General features: G+C 36.7%; 1 protein-coding gene across 1 annotated transcript in view; it reads right to left on the minus strand.

Annotated features, from left to right (window-relative positions):
- Positions 1–2181: 2181 nt before the first annotated feature.
- Positions 2182–20314, minus strand: part of Pex11ab (peroxin 11) — a 47390-nt gene continuing 29257 nt past the window's right edge. Inside the window, exon 3 of the mRNA XM_069827108.1 lies at positions 2182–3605. Coding sequence (XP_069683209.1) covers positions 3046–3605 — 560 coding nt within the window. The 3' untranslated portion in view covers positions 2182–3045. The remainder of the gene's footprint in view (positions 3606–20314) is intronic.

Genomic DNA, 20314 nt, shown 5'->3' on the forward strand with positions numbered 1-20314 from the left:
TGCTAGGACGAAGATATACAGTATTAAGTATCTCGGCGTCACATTTAATGATTCCCTAAATTTTGATTCAAAAGGTACAATTCAGAATCTACACAAAAAACTCGATTTACTGGCTTCTACACCCTTATTGAAATCTGAACAAAAATTTCTGGTTTTAAACACATCTATTTATACATCGTTGATTTATCCCTTCCAGACCGCAGAGCCGAACAAAATCCCAATTTTTCTTCAAGACAGTGATAAACTTATCAGAAGTGCCCTAAAACAAATCCCACAGCTCCCAACGGACACGCCAGACCATATGCTTTATTCAGATATGAAGTGTAAAGGTCTTGGTCTCTTCAAAGCAGAGTGGGAAGCCCATCTTCAGCACGCTAATACTTGTCGTGTCCTTGCACTGTCAGCCAATCCCTACGTCACAGCCACTCGAGATGTCTTTAGTGAAAGCACCGAATGCGTCAAATCTTTACAGTTAACCGAGACATCCGACGTAACTAAAGACCCACGAACCAGTTTGTATGACGCTCGACGTATGAGGAAAAAACTGCGAGAATAGGAATTAGAGGTGTGGGCTAACCTACCTCAGAAAGGTCTTGGCGTAGAGATATACAGCGAGTTTACTCCGGCGAATTCCTGGGTACGACATCGACATCGTGAAGGCTTAACCTCTAGCGAGTGGTGTGAAGCTATTAAAATGACTGCACACATGTCTTCCGTACATTCCCTTCCGGGCAGGACTCGAGACAACATCCTCTGTTGGCGATGCCACAGAGAGCCAGAAACACTTGCATATGTCCTGGGCTCTTGTCCGCACGGTGAAGTACCCCGTAACTCACGACACCATAAATTCGTTCGATGATCGCCGAACAGTTTAGATCAATAAATTTTGAAGTATTCGAAGAAGTACACGGACTGACAGACAATGGCAGTACAAGAAGAATAGACATGACTGCCATCCCACCGTTAAATTTGAAAAACAAAAGAGCCAACCTGAAGATGTAAATAGGGTAAAAAAAAAACGACATCTATGTACGTACCGTTCCATATTTCATGGGCAAATATGGCCTACAACAAATTGAAGTAATAGGCCTTATGGTTGGAGCATGCGGAACTATTCCCGGTTTCTTCTTCCAGACCTGGCAACGTTTTGGCCTATAGAGGAAGGCAATTGACGACATCGTTCTTGCAGCTCTGAGATGATCCATATTTCTACTCCGAAACCATCTCTACGGTCTACAGTCATCTTTAAATAATTCATTAGTATCTAATTATTTATTCAATCATTTCTTGTCATTGTTGTGTGACTCCATAAAACTTAAACATACGTATACTATTTATACTTTCAACTGCCTATTGTACAATATGCTTTGTCTTTGTGGAAGCTTGTTAATACAGGGAGCTGTTATCGTTTAGATAAATAAATAATAAAAAAAATAATGATTCAATATTTGCTGGAACACCTTAACTTTATCATCCTCAAATGGTTAAACGAAATAAGAGAATAGCATGGGAAAATTAATATTCTATCATAAACCTCAGGTGAAAGAAGGAATGGTGAATGGAAAAAAAGTTCGAGACAGGAGAAAATATCAGATTACAGACAACACTAAGATATATGGATCCACAGCTGTGGAGTAAAGGTTAGCATGCCTGACTGTGAAATGAGCGGGGTCAGGTTCAAATCCTGGATGGGGTAAGTTACCTGGTTCAGGTTTTTTCTGGGTTTTCCCCAGGTTTTTAAGAACAAGTGCTGAGTGGCTTTTGGCGCTGGATCCTGGACTCATTTTCACTGGCATTATCAGCTTTACATCATTCAGACACGACAGCTACAAGAGTTGAACAGTTCATACATCGTCGTAAAATAACCATAAAAAAAGATATATGGATCGTATGTGGAGGCAAATAGGAAGATGGGAAAGAGGGGAGATTGAAGAATGCTGGGTTTGCAGTGAAGGATCTGCCCTTGGGCAGAAAACTATGAATGAATATTATATAAAGGCACTACCGATTGACTGCAAAAATTGTATCACAACTATCATACATAGGCCTGTGCGTCCATAGAAATAATGTGACAGTAAGAAAAACAACACAATGTATATTGGAAGAGATAATGTATGTGCTGAAAGTAATATGAGCATTAGGTTTATGCACTTGAAGAAAAACATTTTCCATACACAAGGCTTAAAAACAATATATACACATATATTTTAAAAATAAAGTAACAAATTATATATCCAAACCCTTTATACATCAACTCATGAAGTACAAAACAAACATTAAATAACTATATTAAACTAAGAAATATACTTTGAAGCAAATGGTTTGTGACTTGACAATAATACTATTGTATAAATGTGATGAGAGGAAGTGGAATGAGCTTTGTCAAAAGTACATAAAATGCCTCATATAAAACAACAGGAACAAGTGACAAACAGTGCCTGTTCTTTGTAGATACAAAATATTTTCTAGTGAAGATAATCCCTCTTCTAAATAAAACTTGATATTCTTTATTAGCTGCAAATTAGACACTGAAACAACTTCTTTAAACTATCCAAGCATATGTCTATGATGTCCATTGATAAATGTAACTAGAAATTAATTTTCAACTTCAATAACTTTGTAAATTATGGAGTGATAAATCATAGACACACCTAACTATCACTGAACCAGAATACGTTGCATCTATACAATTTGAAGGTACAGGAATTGAACAATGTCTTTTTTAATTACATTCATTCCATCCCATTCATATACTACATAAAAATCAGATTGCACACGAAAGCAATTCACCATTCATTCATCACTGAATGTGGAACATTATCACAATAAATTGCAGACCTCGTTACCTTACCTTCAGTGTTTTCACAGTACCATAATGAAAGAGGAGATGACTTCGCTGAAGAACCATTGTCGTATGTTTAAACATATAAGAAGCGTAACACCATCATATTTTATAAATACATTTTGCTTCTCACGTTCCTGATGTCTGATTTCAGAATTTTGTTCTGGCTCTCAAACATATAAAATATATCATACATTTTTCATCTACGAAGGTGTGAGCCTAGCCAAAGGATCGACCAGGCTTATTATAGCTGCAACTGATGATATAACTCCAAGAAGACCAACAGCTCCAGGACTTAACCTCATATAACCTAATGCAGTCAATGGAATCATTAGATCACAGCCATTCTTCACTGTGTCTACAACCACATCCTTGTGCTCGTGTACAAATGTGACCGCTCGTAAACTGAGAGGTAGTGTTTTACGGGACACACCACCGGCCAAACATGTGCGACGTAGACCTTCACTTGTTGGGATGCCTAGGCGACGACCTTCCCGCTCAAGAATGCGCCATATCTCGTACACATCACGCACAAGATTCATTGTGATCGAGTACAGCCAGTACTTGTTGGCCACTCTACTCCATTTTTCGTTATTGATATTCACCAGCCCAGTTCGACCAATCCACAATATATGGTCCGCCAAGAGAAACAGTGCATTGGCTATCTTGGATAATGTACACGTTATCCGCACTGTCAAGTCTGGATAATGAATAGATGAAAAAGCTCCATACAGCATGTCCAGGAATCTACCCAGGCGTAACACTGCAAAATACATAAAAAAACTAACCCTGAAAACACATGAAAAAATGCAAACACTTCTTCTTCCCTCCAAAGGCAAGAAATGGCTAAAAAGTTCTGCACATGAGGTCGTATCTTTTGATACAAAAGATATGAGAATGCTCTACATATGCACATCATAAATAATCTTACTAAATTGCATCAATCCAGCTTAAGTATGTGCTACACAAGAGTGTAAATAAATATAGAGCCATGTTATTATAATATGTTAGAGCAATTGAAACAATGTGCCATTACTGAATCTTTTACAACTGAAAATGCCACCTACAGACCTACAAATATTCATTAATTGAAACAAACATACTTTCTCACGACTACTCTCTCTCTCTCTCTCTCTCTCTCTCTCTCTCTCTCTCTCTCTCTCTCTCTCTCTCACTCAGACTTGCAAATTCACATGAAACAGCTATCCATATACCATAATCACTTCTAATAATTTTACTGTTTATAAATTGCTATATTTAAAATTGATATTTCACAATCAGTGATTTATGTTCAAATTCTGTCTAATTCTAGGAACACTTCGAGAAGTGGAAAGAATTAAACACTTAAGAAATTTGAAACAGTCACAAGAAATGAAATTCAATCTATGTAGGCCTATCAACGTCATCACTAGCGGAATGAACAGAGATTGCAGAAATTCACACTGCAGTTGAGAATGTCCTTCCCCACCTCCCCAATATTCCAATAATAGAATATTTAAAACAATTATTTTTAAAATCACAATACAATTGTATACCTACGTCTCTCATTGATTACTAAGTGCTGTGTCTGTTAACTATTCTTGGTCTGGCTAATTGTCACTTCCTTAGGATAACTACTTGTTTAATAACAAAGTACAATCCTCTCTAAAGTAACGTTGTATTGTTAGTTTCAAGGAATGGACACCAAAGCAAATTAGCAATCTTCACAAATTTGTCGTCAAGTGGTGGCAGTCTTAATCCGTCAATCAATACAGATAGTGCTGTTGAGTGTCTCTATTGTCAAATGAACCTTTGTTTGAGACAGGTAAGGAATTAATACAGATAACACAAGACCTCCACAAAGCCATCTTAAATGAACGGTTTATTCATTATGTTTGGAAAGGAACGGTCTTGAGGTTGAAGAATGAGATGTCTTGCAGTTCCATGAGTCATAAAAGTTACAGAATGTAATAGTCATCAATCACTGAGAAATAATATGAACCAACAGCTGTAGTTACTGAAAATGATGTAAGAACCATAGGAAAAAGACATGTATGTTACAAGTAATATGCAAAGCTGGCTTTCAGATATAGCTCTCTGTGAAGCTAACGAATAATTTCAAGGGAAAAATTGCTCTGGGGCTGGGTATCGAACCTAGGATCTTTGGCTGAGTGCACCAATCATCTACCAAATCAACTACCCAGGAACTGTGCCAGACACAAGTTCAAATTTTCTCTTTTCCCTTTTCACTTTTCGTTAACAGAAAACCACAATTTAAGTCACAAAGAGTTTGTGTGCACTCAATGTTGGGTCGTTGACGTCTTGTCAGCCCACTTGAGGTATGTAGATATAAGGAGAAAAATTTAGCTGGTGTCTGATACAGTTCCTAGTAGCTCAGTCGGTAGAGCATTGGCGTGCTCAGCCAAAGGTCCCCGTTCGATACCCGGCCCCAGAGCAATTTTTCTCTTGAAATTAATAATTACTTTATCATAGGATTCCCATAATAATTAAAAAACCGGGGCATGTTAAAAATTAAGAAATTCGAAAATAAAACATCACATGTTTAATTTTAAATAAAACAGTAAGTACTGGCATAACAATACACACATTAACATAAATAAAAGCCACGGGCATGACTCAGGCGGTAGCATGTTTGTTTGCACTTGAATAATCAAAACATTTATTTCCGCAAAAATCTCGAAATTGATGTTTTGCAGTATCACAATACTTTTCTCTCTATGCTTTGTAAAAAAAAAAAAAAAGTAAACATGAAGAAAATAGGGAGGAGTAAAAGAAGGAAAAAATAAAGAATTAGATAAAGAAGAATGTAATAAATATATAGGAAAAAGAAGATGTTTGACAACAAAAGAAATAAGTATATAGGAAAAAGAAGATGTTTAACAACAATGAAACTGTACTGTTTAATTTATATTAAATAAGACATATATTGTAATAATTTCATATTTACGAAAATCGGCATTTAAAAGTGGCAACCATGGTAAAATATAAAGACACTGCTTTGGTTAACTTACGCATAAAATGGGTTATGAATTAAATCCTAATTCTACTACAATAAAACACATCTCGCTTAGCCTGTAGGCTTTTTGACTTAGAATATTCGCAATGATCGACAATATTCTTTCGATTTCAAATGAAGACGTACTAATTTTTTACAAGAAAATATTTCATGTGTATCATTCCCGGATAAATTTAATCGTATTAGTGATGCTGAAAATGTGCATTTCCTTGCAAATTTCAAAAAATATTTTTTTGCAGTATCACAATATTTTCTTTTTACACAGTAAAGACATATGTAAGAGAACTTTTTCCATAATTCATTCCCTCAGACACTTAACCAACGTTTTACCTCTAAGCCTAAAAAAGAACTTGATCCAAACTTTAATGATGCCCCACTTCGATTATTGCGATTCTCTATTCACGAATCTAAATATTGATCTTGTCCACAGACTACAGTGTGTTCACAATATCTGCGTTCGTTTCGTTTGTAACATTAGAAAATTCGATCATGTAACACCGTCACTAGAACTATTATCTTGGAATCCACTTAAAGAGAGAAGATTCTTCAACTCCCTCTTATAACTATTTAAAATCATCCATACCCTCTTACCTAGCATCTCGTTTTGTTTACCTTTCACTACCTCGAACCTGGAATATGTACCTTCTCTCTATTCCTCTGCACAGAGCATCCTTCTACTCATCATCTTTCAGCATATCGATTCCACCCCTCTGGAATTCTCTCCCTGACCATGTAAGAGACTGTCAGACAATATCAAAATTCAAATTTAAATTAAACATATTCTAGTCCATGAAATTGCTTGTTGAACACCTGTCAGATTGCGCAACTTCGGCTTAACCTATGACATATAATAAATATTGTAACTATGCTGTTGCGAAGTTGACAATTAATATGTAATGTAGGCCTATTTCTTATTATTATTATTATTATTATTATTATTATTATTATTATTATTAGTTATCACTATCATCATTGCTATCTCTGTTTTCCTTTCTTTTTTTGTATTAGCTGGATGAGAGCTCTATAGTGTTCTTTTGAGCCTGTTGACTCTTTATAGGGCTTTAATTTAATTTGTATTATTTTCATCAGTGTTATATTTCTTTTTTGTATTTATATGTGTTATCTGGTAGCATGGAAGAGAAAGCCTTATGGCCTTAATCCTGTCAGATTAAATAAATAAATAAAATCTGTCTATGAGGGAACCTTTATAAGAAGAAAACCTGTCGACACAGAAAGAAAATTTCAGAACTGAACAACTTGACTTGCATACATGAATTAAACGAAACGTAAATAATATACTATAATACTGTACTGAAAAAAAGTAGATGGCCTTCAATATGTTACAGCACAGTTAATAGTAAAGGAAAACAATACTCTACTTTCAATACTGTTTTTGTGTAATATTCTTACACTGAAAATAAATTTTTAGAAGTTTTACTACTTCACTGAGTGTGATGGAAGTGTTTTCTTGTGCTTAAAATGTCTTTATAATTAGGATCAATGTTAGTTATCGTCAATCTCAAGTCTGTCGCAGCAATTACTCTGTTCCTTTTAACAGTTTTGATACACGAAAAAGTAAAAAACGCCTGCTCAGACAAGTAAGTCGTGAGAAACGTAATTAAATGTTTCCAGGCTTGTTCTAAGAGTTCTTTATTTCTGCATAAACTTTCAGCCAAAAATAAAAAAGTTGACATGCCTTAACAATTTTTCCAAGCAATGTCATACAATAACTCAATAAGCAGATATTCATTTTCGGTGAGATTGTGAGTCTCCATGTTGATTAACTCCCGCAATACCAAGCAGGGTATTCTGGCTACCTAAGCTATAAAATCAGTGTATAAAATGAATGTGCGCTACAACAGGCATTTGTGACTTCGTGGTTTTGTTAAATAAGCTTCTCACATTACAACAATTCATTGTATAGGTACTTATTGTTTTATATTTTTGTTGGTAATACTGTTTAAAAACCGCCTGGGGCAGTCAGATTACCCCACTTGGCATGGTATGGCATGTTTCCTTCCTCTTCTCGGAAATTTATCATTATTATTAATAAATTTTATTTTAGTTGTTTTTATGTTGTATTGACGGACGGATGGACGGTCAGATGATTTGATGAACACGGATGGAGGGACACACAGGCAGATGAAGAGGACAGACACATGAACAGACAGACAGAGGGGTGGACGGACAGAAGGATGGCGGATGACAGGGGCGAACAGACGGACTGACAGAGGGATGGACAGACAAATGGATGAACAGGCAGATAGATAAGATAAGGTAGGTAGGTAGGTAGGTAGATGGTAGGTAGATAGATAGATAGATAGATAGATAGATAGATAGATAGATAGATAGATAGATAGATAGATAGATAGACAGACAGACAGAGAGACAGATAGACAGACAGATAGATAGATAGATAGATAGATAGATAGATAGATAGATAGATAGATAGATAGATAGATAGATAGATAGATAGATAGATAGATAGATAGATAGATAGATAGATAGATAGATAGATAGATAGATAGATAGATAGGCAGTTGATGTGTTTTATTTGTGTAGAAAATTATTTGCAATAAGGGTCCGAAGTTTTAATTTTCATATATCTCCAAACTCATTTTATGACTTATCTCCCTTTACCCAAACATCACAGATATAATGTCACTAAATAATAAAAAATTGCTTAAAATATCTAAAAATATATAAAAATTTACTGAGGTATTTTAACTACCCCCCTTGGTAGAAGGAAGGTACTGAAAAACTTGGGACCGGGAGGGTTACAGGAATTTTGAATACACAAATTTGTTAGAATTGGGAACTGAAAAATAAAGTTCATCTTCATCCATATTATAACGACGTGTAAGCCAGTGATCAGCTATAGACAAAACTTATCCGAACGAATTTATAGGCTAATTCACACGGGGATAGTTTACAGGAGTCAAGTGCTTGGAGCAAGTCGACTTTCCTTCAACTTTCTCCGTGTGATATGGTCGAGACAGTCAAGTTGACACTTGGCGGTCAAGCAGAATTTGAGTTGACGACCCGTCAACTTTTGTGTCCACTTTCCCATCATGTGACCAACTTGACTCCACTACTTCCCGCGTGTGAATGCGAACTTGTAGCAACTTGGCAAGTAGAAAGTTTGTAGTTTTAGGCCTATTGTCGAAGTAAATTAATAATAATGAGCGCCCTTAAGTGGAATTCAAACGATATCATAAAGTTTTTGGAAGTGTATGAGAAGTATGAACTTCTATGGAATATACGTGACAAAGAATACCTCAATAAAAACAAGTGGGAATTATTATTCCAGAAACTAGTCAGTGAACTCGTGGAACAAGGTTTCGAAAACATAGACGTAGAAGTGGTTCGAAAAAAGTTAAAAACCCTTAAAACAGGACTCATTCTGAGATGTTTCCTGTATTCTGCAGGACCTTCTTCAGCTAATTCTTTCAACAAGGTATTATTCTTCTATGAATCCATTTCTTAACCCATGTTCTCTTTTCCTTTTTTTCAAGAATATTTTGTAGTTCATACAATAACAAGGAGCCAATAAGCTCTACACATGCTTGAATATGTGCTGGTGGCATCTTCAGTTTCACCAAACTAAAAATGCCAGTTCACTATTGATTTTTATTAACCATAACAGAATATAAGAATTCAAACACCACTACGAATACAACATTCAGCGCGCGCTTTTTTTCAAGCATGGTTTCAAGCTTAATGTCTCCGTGTGATCACAAATATAGCATCAAGTTTAGAGGCTTCAAGCACTTGACTCCTGTAAACTATCCCCGTGTTACTCGGGTTTATAAGCTGTAGCAACAATAGCCAATGCTCTTGAGATATTGCCACAAAAAACATCCTTCTTATAGTCTTACACTGTGTAATAACACAAGAACAGTGTCGACAACTGAACGAATTTAAAAGTTATACCAATGACAACCAATGCTCTTGAGATATTGCCACAACAAACATCCTTCTTATAGTCTTAGACTGTGTAATAACCAGACATCGGATTCTAGGGCAAATGCCTATTTTGTTTCTTTAGGAGAAAAGTAAAAATAATTATTAATATTTGTGTTTCATGGAAATTGAAAGGTATTCAAAGAGTTTTATAGTGCCCTAAAATGCCCTAAAACGGTTATTAGAGCCTAATTTGTTAATATTCGCCTAAAAATGCCTAATTCACTGTAAAGTTTCGCATTTTACTCTTACTTTTTATAATTTATACATGCATTCACTGCGAAATTTAAGGCATTTAAAAAGTGGAAAGTTTGCTTCACACCGGCCATGAAACCATTGATAAAGGAAACAAAATGTTTTGAATCTCACGACACTCGCAATAGATTTCACCGAATTTAACATGTTTGGAGGCATAAATGCCGACAAAGAACCAACCTTAGTTTTGAAGCAGGCAACAATCACAACATGTGCTGCTACCGATTCAGAGATATACTATACTATAAAAATGACTGTTTTCGGTCTGAAACCGATTAGCTGTACTGCCCTTCAGAGTGTCATAAAATCACAATTTTTGGAGAAAGAGTGTTTTTGAAATATTTATGAAAAGTCGTAAAACTGCGAATTAGTAGGGTAAACCGTTACAAAATATTTAAAAGAATGGCCCTCCTAGTGTTAACACTACCAGGAAATGCAACAATAAGTGGAACTTTGTATTTTTGTCCAATTGAATCTCAATAACAACGGTTCATTTGAATGCTCGTTAACAGTTGCTCTTTCCCCTCACCTTATTTGTGTTGAGAAGTTTTGAGCGGTAGGACGTTTTCCTGTGAAGTTTAACGCGATAATGCCGAAAAATATAAGTGCAAAATCTACATTGATCCGGCAATGGCTAACAGAATATTCAGAATTCACTTATGATGGAAAAATAATATTCTGCAAGATTTGTAGCAAACAGGTATGTAACAATAGTTGAAATATATAAATTCTATTAATTTTAATGAGTAGGCCTATAATATTTATACATTGACTGAGCTATCCTGAGGTATAATTCTTTTTAAGACCACTACACTTTAACCTTTTAAATTCCGATAGTTAAAGTATTTGCAGGTCATTAAAATTTTGATTGTTCGAACCCACTAACTTTGTGATAGAAATACGGCAATACAACAATTAGGATTTTATTTTAATTCAGTTTACTTTACATTTTTAGATTTCGCAAGAAAAGAAGTGCCACCTAAAGCAGCATGTGCAAGGAGCGGCTCATAAGGCTAAAGCTCAGCAGAAAAATCAACTGCAACAAACTTTACTAACACAGCCTACTTCATCCAATCTCAGCAGCAATTTCTATGCCGATTTAACCAGAGCGTTTGTTGCTGCTAACATTCCCTGGAATGCAATTGAAAATCCGGTTTTAAGACAGTTTTTACAAAAATACTGCAAACAAAATATCCCATCTGAGTCGACCCTAAGAAAAAATTACTTAGACAGAATATACAATGAAACTTTAGCTTCCATTCGGGAGGATATAGGTGATTCTTACTTATGGGCCTCTGTGGATGAAACCTCAGATCCTATGAATAGGTATATAGCAAATATGGTAGTAGGAAAACTTAGTCCTGATGGACCTTCGATTCCACACCTCGTATGTGTTAAGGAACTTTCGAAAGTGAATAGCCAAGCCATTGCTTATTTTGTAAATAAAGGCCTACAGTCTTTATACTCAGGTAATATAGACGATTCTAAAGTTCTGTTGTTTTGTACTGATGCTGCCTCATACATGGTTGCTGCAGCTCCACTTCTTAAAACATTTTATCCTAACCTCACGCATGTAACCTGTCTAGCACATGGCCTTCACAGGGTTTCTGAAACAATCCGGAATGAATTTCCTCTTGTCAATTCGTTTATTTCTAACACAAAAAAATGTTTTTGTAAAGCCCCATCCAGGATTTCAATATTCAGAGAGAACTTTCCAGATATCCCACTCCCACCTCAGCCGGTTGTTACACGATGGGGAACCTGGATTCAGTCAGTGGTGTATTATTCTAAGTATTTTAAAGAAGTGGTCACAGTTATTGATAAATTACCTGAAACTGATAGTGCAGCGTGTGTGAAAGCAGTGAAAGATTGTCTGAATGACTCACGAGTGAAATACGATATTGCCTACATAACATCAAACTTTTCTTTCATACCTGGAAGCACTGAACAATTAGAACGTGAAAAACAATCTCTTTGTAGCCAAATAGCAATAGTAAAGGAAGCTCAAGTGAACATACATTCTGCTTTGGGCGAAACTGGGAAAAAAGTTAAAAATAAGTGGGACAACGTATTAAATAAGAATGTAGGATTTTCATTGTTGGAAAAAGTATCAAGAATGATATCGGGGGAAAGTGTAAATGTTCCAGTAAGTATTGATGTTTCTATTGTACCTAATTTAAAATTTGCGCCTCTCACATCAGTTTCGGTTGAAAGAAGTTTTTCTGCTTTCAAAATGATTCTCAGTGACAAAAGGCAAAGGTTAACTGTGGAGAATTTAGAAAAAATTCTGGTGGTGTACTGTGCAAATAATTATAATAAAGTCTGAGCATGGAACTGAATTTCAATAACTTAAAATGAGTAATCTTGATATCAATAATCATTATTTCATTAGTTTCAATATATTAAATTTGTGCAGCTCTGTTTATAAATATAATATAGTATTCTTTTTTAATGTTTAAACATATTTTTTGTGCGTATTTTAGTGTATAACTAAAAATTTCAGTGAAAGAAATAAGTATGATACCTTGATGTGCCTAAAATGCCTATTTTCATTAAAATAGAGCCTAATTTTACAAATTTTGAGCTTATTTTAGGCGCCTAAAACTGCAATTTTTAGTGCCTAAAAATCCGATGTCTAGTAATAACACAAGAAAAGTGTCGACAACTGAACGAATTTAAAAGTTTATACCAACAACGACCAATGCTCTTGAGATATTGCCACAAGAAACATCCTTCTTATAGTCTTACACTGTGTAATAACACAAGAAAACTGTCGACAAATAAACGAATTTAAAAGTTATACCAACAACAGCCAATGCTCTTGAGATATTATTGCGAATAAAAAAATAAAAATCGTTTTGAAGGAAAAAAAAATTAACAAAATATTAAATAAAAATTCTCCTGAAGGAAGAAAATGATTTCCCTATTCAGAATATTTGCGAACACCCAGACTGAGCTTCAGGAACCCTCAGGGATCCGCGGACCCTACTTTGAGAACCACTGTAATAAAGGATTGATTGACAAAACTGTTTATAGATGGTACATTTTTTCTCCACTAAATGGCGAGAAAATCATGCCCGTAGTTTTTCTACACTTTTAATGCATACACTGCTTTGCTTCATTCTTCATTCCGATTTAAACAAAGACTTTTAAATTTGAAAATGGAATTGTTTCTAGCAGCAATAGCATGTTGAATAGATAGCCCATGGTAGCTATTGCACACGCTAAACAAGATAAATTTTTTATAGTGTAGTGAATAGCTTTTGTATATGTAAAGAGAAAAATGTGAGATCAGAAAGGTAAAAAAACGTAAATGTATTTGTGATACGTTGTTGAAAGCATTTTTAAGCGTCGAATTAATGGCCATATCACCTTGTGTCCATTATACCAAATGTTCTTCACCGTTATCAGTGGCAGGAGAATTTCTGTTATTGAACACATGGTAACAAAAAGATATAAAAGTACTGTAGTTACATATAGTGGTTGCTCTAAATTATTCACTTCTCAGACAAGAATGACATCGTAATTATAATACAAGAAGTCACTTTTGTGATAAATACCATAACACCATCAGAGTTTCAAGTCTATGGACTGTACATCTGGCCTAGTGAACCAAAGTTCAGTGTAGCAGGACGAAAGTGGAAGCAATCAGTTTTCTCGTCTATGAATATGATGTGGACTTCACAACATTCAAGATTACAGGCAGAAACAGTCCAATTCATACTGATTGTCATCATGAATTTTGTCATGGCGCATTGGGAATTTGCAACAAAACTTGCTTTCAGACAAGACATATTAAAAAAGGTGAGAAAATCTTTGCTCTGAGATCATGAATATCCCTGGGTCACCGTGCATACACATCATTCTTCACGAAACTCCAGAAAAAGGAACTGGGTGGTGTCAGGTCTAGGAAATTTGGAAGTCATAATTGGCCCTCCTTAACTACACCAGTTGTTACCAAATGTGTCAACCTGATAATTACGGATGTCTGTTGCCCAATGAGGTGGTACACCATCCTGTTGGAACACGATACCCATATTGTTTTCCTGCTGCAGTTATGATTCGAAACATTTTTCAACATGTCCAGGTATGGTCCTGATCGAACTGTTTCCTCTGCGAAGATAAACGGTCCATTCAGATTATAGCGACTTACCATGCATCAAACATTAACTTTAGGACTAGCCCATCCCACTTCATACGAGATATGCGGATTTTCAAATCCCCATATGATTGCATTATGGGTATTCACCTGCCAACTGACATGAAAGATTGCTTCGTCAGAAAATACCCATCTATTCAAGAAGCATTTTGTTTATTCGGTCATTGCTGAGTAACTTCTTTTGTTTCTTATGTGGTAACAATGATGATACAAAACTCCCATGCTTTAGTATCACACTGGAACTGTAATGAATTCTATAGCACCCCCATTATAAATGTTATAGTCATTTTATTTTATGTCTTCTCAAACGGATCAGACTGTAAAAAAAATAAAATAATAATAATAATAATAATAATAATCAGCTGGCTACGGACTGGAAGGTCCGGGGTTCGATCCCAGGTGGTGACAGGATTTTTTCTCGTTGCCAAACTTTCAGAACGGCCCCAAGGTTCACTCAGCCTTCTATAAAATTGAGTACCGGGTCTTTCCCGGGGGTAAAAGGCGGTCAGAGCGTGGTGCCGACCACACCACCTCAGTCTAGTGCCGAGGTCATGGAAAGCATGGGGCTCTACCTCCATGCCCCCCAAGTGCCTTCATGGCATATTACAGGGATACCTTTACCTTTTAATAATAATAATCACAATAATAATAGTGCCTAATAACAATAGCAGCAATGTAGCGATCACAATGCGAAATTGGAGTCCCCAGATTTCAGGTAAAAAATTCGGTAATCTTATACTGAAAACATAATATTTTCGTGAAAATCTCAAAATCGGCTTTTCCAAGTTCACAATAATTTTTTTATTATAGCCTACTTCGTATAATCACAAGTTTAAAATTTTTATTATAATAATAGGGCCTAACAACAATAGCAGCAATGTGGTGATCATAATGTGGAGCTGATTGGTATCCCAGATTTCAGGTAAAGAATTTGGTAATCTTATACTGAAAACATATTATTTTCGTGAAAATCTCAAAATCGGCTTTTCCAGTTCACAACAATTTTTCATCATGGCCTACTTCGTATAAACATAAATTTAAAATGTTTATTATAATAACAGAGCCTAATAACAATAGCAAGAATAAACAATAGCAGCAATGTAGTGATCGTAATGTGGAGCTGATGGTGTTCCGACATTTCAGATAAAAAATATGGCAATCTTATACAGAAAACATTCATTACTTTCGTGAAAATTTCAAAATCGGCTTTTCCAAGTTCACAATAATTTTTACAGCCTGCTTCGTATAATCACAAATTAAAAATGTTTATTATAATAAGAGGGTCTAATAACAATAGCAAGAACAACAATGGCAGCAATGTAGTGATCGTAATGTGGAGCTGGCTGGTGTCTCCGGATTTCGGGTAAAAAAAAATATGGTAATTTTATACTGAAAACATATTATTTTCGTGAAAATCTCAAAATCATCTTTTCCAAGTTCACAATAATTTTTCTATTATCAGGCAGTAAATCTCACTTGACGATGTGTCAAGAGGAAGAACAATTGTTTGTATACATTTAAAATCTAATTAGTGTAATATGTAGCTTGTCGGCGATGTATGCAATGGAAGAGGAAAGGAACTGGCCATCCTACCCTATTATCTCCTGGTTTAGTTGCCTCATAAGTGGGCCCTTATTGGTATCACTTATAAGGTTCAGACCTGTCTTCGGACAGATGACTAAACAACAACTTCGTATAATCACAAATTAAAAATGTTTATTATGATTACTGTGTGGACAGAATTACCTCCACATAGGTTTGCTAAAAAATGAACTTTGAATCGGCAAGATAGATATGAAGGACGTACATCATTCAGAAATGCCTGTCATGACAAGTAATCAAATTCCTAAACAGTACCTTGAAACCTTGAAAGAGTTGTTTGCCATGTTATGGGTCACTATAATCGAAAATTGTGCTCCATCATGACAACGCAAGATTGCACAGTAAATATGATTCAATAAACTCTGAAACTGACTAAATATATGTTGCTCTCCCATGTACCATATTTGCTAGCGTAATTTACGCACATTTATACCCCTTTCGAAAACCGAAAATTTGGAATGCGTAAAATACCAGGATATTTTTTAATGGTTCATTTATGTTTTGTTCTGATGCTAATAAAAATACAGTACTGGTAAGTTGTAAAAAAAATCCATGGCGCTACAGTCCTGAAGGGCCAAGACCGACCAGCCAGCTGCTGGCCTCACGTCCACATGCCGAAGCAGAGGTAGACGATCATCCAAACAGAATGGAGGTATCATGTGGTTAGCACGATGATCCCCCCAGCAGTTATAGCTGGTTTGCGAAACTGGATTTTCGCTACCTATCGTAACTCCGCAAGTGCATCACGATGCTGGGTGGGCACCAGTCCCATACACTGGCCGAAATTTCATGAGAAAATTTCTTCCCTCATGAGGACTCGAACCAGCGCGCATTCCGTAACGCGAGTCCTAGGCGGTATGCCTTAGACCGCTATGCCACGGCGTGAGACACCGGTAAGTTGTGACAATATTTTATTCCAATTCTAAGAATAAAGTTTTCACAATATGCAGAACTGTTTAAAAGGAACTGAATGAGGCAACTATGGTACTTCCAAAGCCATCCTTTCATCTCCAAGGACAGATAACAGAATTAACCTGAATTGAGGATTTACTATAAGCCTGGAACACCCGCGTCTGTGATTACAGTGCTAAGTGTGCTCGCCTTCCATCCAGGCGGCCTGGACTCGATCCCAGGCCAGACGTTGCAGAGGGTTTTTTCGGGGTACTCCCAATTCTCCTATCATACCACCAATACATTCCACATTCTCCTCAGCTCATAGTAAATAGTAAAAATAGGCTGGAGTGAAGTCTTGGGGCTAGTATGGGTTTCCAACGCTGATATAGGAAGGACTTGGGGCTTCAGGCCTCTGGGGCTCATCAGCCTACTTGGGGCTCGGGGCTCCAGGTCCATGGGGCTTATCAGGCTACTCGTCTGCGAAACAGGATCTGGCTCTATCAGGGGCTGAGGCAGAATTGTCGAACTGTAAACATCGGATCCACGAATGCCACCCAGGCCATCTGTCGGACATGGACAATCATCGCATATAAGGTCGCACAATGGACCAAATTGTGCCTAAGTATACAGACCAGTCCCGGGTCCAGCCCACGTGAAGCCAAGACAAGCAAAAATGAAGGATCGGTGGAGCGGAGAAAAATTTTCTCCAGCACTGGGATTCGAACCCGGGTTTTCAGCTCTACATGCTCTATTCACTAAGCCACACTGGATTCCAATTCCGATGCCAGATTGAATCCTTTCAGTTAAGCCCCATCTCTTATTTTTCCTTTAGTGGCCAACCCTCATGCACTGTGCCACAGATGTGTGATAGTGGCACAATGTCCAACACACTAATGTGCTGAGGTGCATTCATTACGAGTGACTAAGTGGCCGGGATCCGACTGAATGAGCGCCGTCTTAAATCACTATGTGATTATACACGCATATCATATTATTGCGATGTACTGATGTACGTATGATATTTCCGTGCAGGAATTCTACGTATGTGATGAAGGATCGGCGGAGAAGAGAAAAATTCTCTCCGGCACAGGGATTTTCAGCATTGGAATTGGAATCTGGTGTGGATTAGTGGATAGAGCGTCAGCACGTAGAGGTGAAAACCCGGATTCGAATCCTGGTGCTGGAAAGAATTTTTCTCCGCTCCACTGATCCTTCATCATATGATAACGCAGAATTCCTGCACGGAAATATCATATGTACTTCGGTACATCGCAATAACAAGCAAGCCTGGAACAATACAATAAAATGAGACAATCACCCTTGACGAAAGGACCGTTTACTGTAAGCCTGGAACAATATGATGGAATGCGAGACTCGGCATTGACGAAAGGACCATACCAAGCCTACAAAAAGTAAAAATAAATCAATGCGGCGAATGCACTCTGAAAAGCAAAACCCTTAAGGAATTCACTTAAAATTGATGCATAAAATACGCGGAGTAAAAACATTCTCAAAATAACGTTAAAAAAATAGAGTGCACAAAATACGCGAAAGCGCAAATTACGAGAGCAAATACGTTATTTCTTTACTGAGAAACTGAAGAAACTAGTTGCATGGTGGCTGAAATGTATCGACAATTATGAGATTAATTGAAAAATAAACACGCTATTTGAGAAGTTATGTTCTAAGCTTTTTTTCGCAATCTCCCAAACAATTCCAGAGCGGTGACTTCATGTACAGAACTTTTCATTCATTCCCTGTATACATACTAAACAGCAGCATAGTCGGTTGCGGGTTCGATCCTGGCCCAGGTCGATGGCATTTAAATGTGTTTAAATGAGACAGGCTCATGTCAGTAGATTTACTGGCATTTAAAAAAATCCTGCGGGACAAAATTCCGGCACACCGGCGACGCTGATACAACCCCTGCAGTTGTGAGTGTCGTGAAATAAACCATAATTTAATTCTTTTATATGCAGATTTGAACCTTAGAAATATCTAACTGGCAATGTTGTAGTTGGTTCTATAATATATCTACATGATACATCAATATATTAAAAAAACTGAGCCAGAAATTGAATTTAGGATCTTCAAGAGTACGCACCAGGGCGCTTGCCTCATTTATTGTTATGTTGTTAGATGTTTCAGATTCCATTATGGTTTGAAAAGATTTTAGCAATGGCTCCTCCTTCTCATGAACAACATTTACTGTTCTTATTTTAAAACTCCATCTTGTTGCCCCAGCTGGTGGAATTGTCTTTGAAACACATTAATCTAATACAGACTGTGTGGAGATCGAGAGAAGAAAGTAGGGATACTAGATAAATTAGAAAAAAATATGCGAGCTTTGTAGGCTGTTTTGTTTAGCGGCTCTTTCCATCATGAGATTCAACTGATGGGCACTTAATTTCACATTTCTCCTAAATTGTTAAGGTACTGAACTGAATAGACTGTAAATATTGTACAGAATTAAACATTGTTGCACTTGTTATACTCACAACATTAAAGGAAATGTATTTAAAACTGCGCGCTACTGACAAACTGCTGCAAATTTTGCAGCGCCTGGAAACTCTGGATTCACGGCGAGGGGCAGCGGGGGGCGGGGTAAAACTAACGCGCAAAGCATCCGAGACGAGACTGGAAGCTCCACGGGAGGAAGTGGCTTCACCAATCCGTCTTTATCTCTCGTTTCGCTCTGGCAGCACCAGGGGAGGAAGTGACTTCACTAAACGATTGCGTGCATGTCAATGAGAGCGATTTTTTTTTTAAATTCGAGCCGCTAAATAGACTGTATAATAAATGTATTTCACAACATAAAACGAGACAAGAGCCACACATGTCTGGGGGTGCTGCAGCTCCGCAGCCCCCCTTCGAAAGCCGCCCCTGGACGCAAGTATGGATATTTATGAAACGAGCGCAAGCTCGTTTCATAATATTCATACGAGCGTCTTAATTACCATTATAGGCAAGTTTCATACGAATTTTTATGCTCGACCATATTTCTAACTTGAAATTATTCAGATGTATACATTTTATTTGTATCTGACAAGATCGGAAGTGACCTTACCTTGTTCTAGGTCGTGAATTGTGAGATGTGCGCAGACGCGAAAGTATTGATTTTTTCCGAGGAACAATAATGTCATTGACCTTGATGTAATCCCGTTAAACTTGACATAACCTTGATTATTGAATTCGACATTGAAAAACGAGATGACAAATTGAATTTATTTGAATATTATTTACAATTAACGCTAATTATTATAGTAACAGAATATAACCTTCTGCGACAGTATTTGATTTCCAGCCTCCGTGACTTTTCGCTAATTCTCTTTCGATTGCATATCCGAGAATAATCGATACTTACGGTTTTATAACGGTACAAAGCTGACTTGTCATTGGCTGAACACGTGTACTTTAATGAGTAGGTGTACTTTAATGACATGCATTAAAGGACTGCTACCAGGTGTATAATTACTACATTTCGGCATGGTCGAGCATAAAATATTTAACGATTCACTAAAATGCGAGATGTTCTACGAAACCACAGTCTATGACATTGCAAATCGTGTACAGTATTAGAAAA

This window comes from Periplaneta americana, chromosome 1 (genome assembly GCF_040183065.1).
Source record: "Periplaneta americana isolate PAMFEO1 chromosome 1, P.americana_PAMFEO1_priV1, whole genome shotgun sequence".
NCBI lineage: Eukaryota > Metazoa > Arthropoda > Insecta > Blattodea > Blattidae > Periplaneta > Periplaneta americana.